Here is a 3766-nt window from a genome sequence, read left to right as displayed (position 1 = left end):
ACAGGGTTTACTAGAATCCCACCACTCCACCACAGAGTCACCGCAGTAGACGTTAGATAAGCGCTGTTAAGGACATTATTTATACCTACATGGAGGATTACTGTGCCTTTACCATCCTCTTCATCTATTATACCTGCAGTGCTAGCCTCTTTTTAATATCTTTTGCCCCTGCCCCTCCTAAGGTTAAAACTGCTCTATCCTTTCTATTCCCGCTATTACAAATGGGTTTATCAGTTTGTCTAACTATCGAGTCTCCACATACTATTACTTTGTCGTATTTCTCACATGCCTCTGTACTAAAAACTTCCTTTGGAGAAGTTGGCCTAACCTGTTCCTCTAGAGTAATTTTTCCCATAAGTTCATCCATAACAATGTGGCTGCCCAGCTGTTCCTCTCGGCTTTTTACGATTTCTCACTGCAGCTGTTTCAGCTGAGATATCATTGGTCTGAGCTAAGTGATCCCTAGTGCCACGTCAATATAGTAGAGCATATAAAACTATACCGGTAATAGTCATAGCTGTAGATAAGTTTTGTGCAACTGATCTCATTTGATTTATGTATAAAATTTGTAAGTGCAAACGTCACAGAATTGCACAACCTAACCATATATCACAAAATCACAATAACAACCAATGAAGGCCCCAGGGCCAGAAGACCAAATTACATATCGGAAGATGCTTTTGATCTCGATAAAAAGCAGGTTTTAGAGGTCTGCAATGTTCCTGCCAAGGAGTTTGATGAAACTGGAAGACGGGGTCAATCATGTCAAATGTTGGGCTCAGCTGGCTAGTCGAAAAAAAGACCGATAATATAATGAATACAGATAACTTTTGTCTTCATAATCATTGATTTAGAGTTACCATAAATCAAATTTATCCATTGCCATGAGATTAGAGTTTATGCTTCCTGTTTTAATATATTACATGTGAGGTGGGGATTAAAGAGATAAGTCTGTTGTCAATTTTATCACTAAATTTCAGCAGGCTTTCTAACGTTGATTTAAATTAAATCCTATTACCAAAGTAGCATGCCCCGGAATGCCTCTCAGATAGTCTAAAATCGAAATTGTTCTAGAGAGCTTATATACCCTCCTCATTGTGAGCAGTTAACTGCTCACTATGCAGGGCATGAAATTAGCCAAAATGTAAACAGGTCCTTACAAGTTTGAACAGGCCTTTAATTTTGTTCAATTTATTCTATTATTAATTAAATAAAGGCCTATAAAAATTCATTAAGGGCCACAATTAAAAAAATATTTGTTTGCCCTCACCCGACCCAGGCTGAAAAGTTTGGGTAGGTAGGTAGGCTTCTTTTTTTGAAGGGGTCTTTTTGCAAATTCAGCATGGTGTCTACATGCTTGGGTGTGCTAGTGTGGCAGGGGTTGAACTTAGATTTTTATTATGGTATCCATTCGGGATACCAGGTATTGAAATCTGGTATTCCCCCCAAAGATCTGGTAGTCACTAAGTAAAAACTAGTCAGGAAATTGGTAAATATTGTTGATATAAAGGCAAGATAGACAAAATTTTGAATAGGCCAAGTGGACTGATTATATGTGGGTTGAACCGGCGATTCAGGGGGTTGAACTGGCGGCCGCCGGCAAAATAGTGCTAATTTTGCGCACTGCTATATATGGCACTTTAGCACCACATGTTAGAGAATCAAGGGCTGGTAAATATTATTAAAGGCTGGTAGATTTTACAGGTCACTAGCCCCGTTGGCAGTGAAGATATTAGGTTAGTTTCAAGCCCTGAAATGTTGCTGCATATTCACAGACACAGAATCATATGAGTTGTAACTTATCCAGTTTTTTTTTATTCCTTAGAGTCGTGGGTGGAATTGGATGCTGCCCCTGGTGGCATGGTACGCGTGTCTTCCATTCATGATGACGAGGGAACCATGGAAAAATTGCTCATAGAAGCACAACGAGAATCAAACCAGTCATCAGCTATTGGCAGTAAATCCAATTCTAAAGGCAACAGGTAACTATATATAAAAGATTATTATTATTCAGATGTAGGAGGAGGCTCTAAAAGTCTAAAACCTTTGTTGCTTCTAGTTCTATTCCCTATACCAAATATTGTTTTTAATCTACTGTTAACTTGTTTAATCTAATCTACCTTCTAACTACCTTACTTGTACTGATTGTAGTAAATTAATTTATTGAATAATGCAACAAAACATGCTCCCAGTAGCAGTAAAGGTGCAAAATACAGATATCTATGTATATGCACCGTAATTAATGTTTAAACACCATATATATGTAATAGTAGGTGTATATATTATTTTGTTCATGTTCTTCCGCTCATATTTATATTGAGTGATCATGTTCTTATTGCCTTATTCCCTCGTTTATTAAGATGTGAGCCCAATCTGGCGTACTATACTGTCAGGGTAGATTTATATGAATTGGCAAATTCATTGCCTACTGTATGGTTTTTTGTCATTTTCTTGTCAAGTCCAAGAGGGGTGCAAACACCTGCAAGTATCAGCCCTAAAGGCTTGCAGAGCCCATCCAGTGGCAGTGAGTTGGCAGGGGATTTCAATGGTCTATCATCAAGAGTAAGTAGCAGTTGTACATATCTGGAGTGTTTCGTCATCATCAAGCTCCACGAGTGTTAAAAGTAAAAATGTAACTCAAATTTAATTGTTTAGTTCATGAATTGTTTATTTCCTATCATACAAATGCATTTAAATTTATTGGGTGTTGTGTTAGGTACATCATACATGTGTTACTACCATTTCTCAAACAATTATGGAAAGAAAACCATAATGACTTAATTGATCAGGCAATGTATAATCTGTAGAAGAGTTGTTTGCTATCCATCCATCACAATATTTATGCTGGGTTGCATACAAAACATGCCCGTGCGTACTAGCTGGGTGCAGGTGTACTGCTTAGTACAGCTCATAGGGTCTATGTCCCCCGGGGTACTGCCGGAACGTACCCTGGTACTATCTAATATGCCGGACCGTACCTTGCCTACTCCACTAACGAGTCTAGGGAGTCGCCTACGCCTACTCCCTAACCCTAACCCAAACCCGAACCCTAACCCTAACCCTAACCCTAATCCTAACCCTAACCATATATGAAATGGTGACCAGGGTACGTTCAGGTATACCGGACCCTACCCAGGGTACGTTCCGGCAGTACCCTGTGGGGGACATGTTATGTTTGTGTTTTTGTGTGCGCACTTTGGAATTGGCATACTGCCATGTGTAGTGTGAAAGTATGTATACAGCAGAAATAGAGCCCCCAAATTCCTAGCAGAGTAATAGCCTAAAGCACACATATTTTTTGTTTGAATACCAAAATATAAATTGGGTTAGCTCAGCTGGTCTGAGCTAGATGAAGATTAGATAATAAAATCTGGAGTGAATAAAAACATGCCTGACAAAATGTATGCATTGACATATGACAAAATGTATGCATTGGTACATGGAATGTATTGGAATGCATGGTAATATATGCATTGGAATGCATGGTAATGTATGCATTGGACAAAATGTATGCATGGTTGTATCAAGAGTAGATAATAACACATGTGTTATTATCTACTCTTGGTTGTATACAATGTTGTGAACTTGCATTGTTTCAACTATTTTGGCCAAATTTGTGGGACGGCTAATGCTCACACTTAATCCAACGGGCTAGTGCACTGTGCAGTACACCCATGTCGAATGTTGTTAAATATGTATATTTACTAAACATATTGTAATGTATTGTTTCATTATAGTCGCGTTCACACGGTCATGGTTTGGCTCG

General features: G+C 38.7%; 1 protein-coding gene across 1 annotated transcript in view; it reads left to right on the top strand.

Moving 5' to 3' along the window:
- Positions 1-3766, top strand: part of LOC106813499 (BCL2/adenovirus E1B 19 kDa protein-interacting protein 3-like) — a 13878-nt gene that overhangs the window by 3530 nt on the left and 6582 nt on the right. The window contains exons 2-3 of the mRNA XM_014817645.1: positions 1826-1982; positions 2460-2562. Of these exons, the coding sequence (XP_014673131.1) occupies positions 1826-1982; positions 2460-2562 (260 nt within the window). The remainder of the gene's footprint in view (positions 1-1825; positions 1983-2459; positions 2563-3766) is intronic.

Source organism: Priapulus caudatus, unplaced genomic scaffold (assembly GCF_000485595.1).
Source record: "Priapulus caudatus unplaced genomic scaffold, Priapulus_caudatus-5.0.1 Scaffold23, whole genome shotgun sequence".
In the NCBI taxonomy this organism is placed as follows: Eukaryota; Metazoa; Priapulida; class Priapulimorpha; order Priapulimorphida; family Priapulidae; genus Priapulus; species Priapulus caudatus.
The sequence above is the reverse complement of the archived record's forward strand: the minus strand, read 5'-3'. Positions and strand labels throughout refer to the sequence as shown.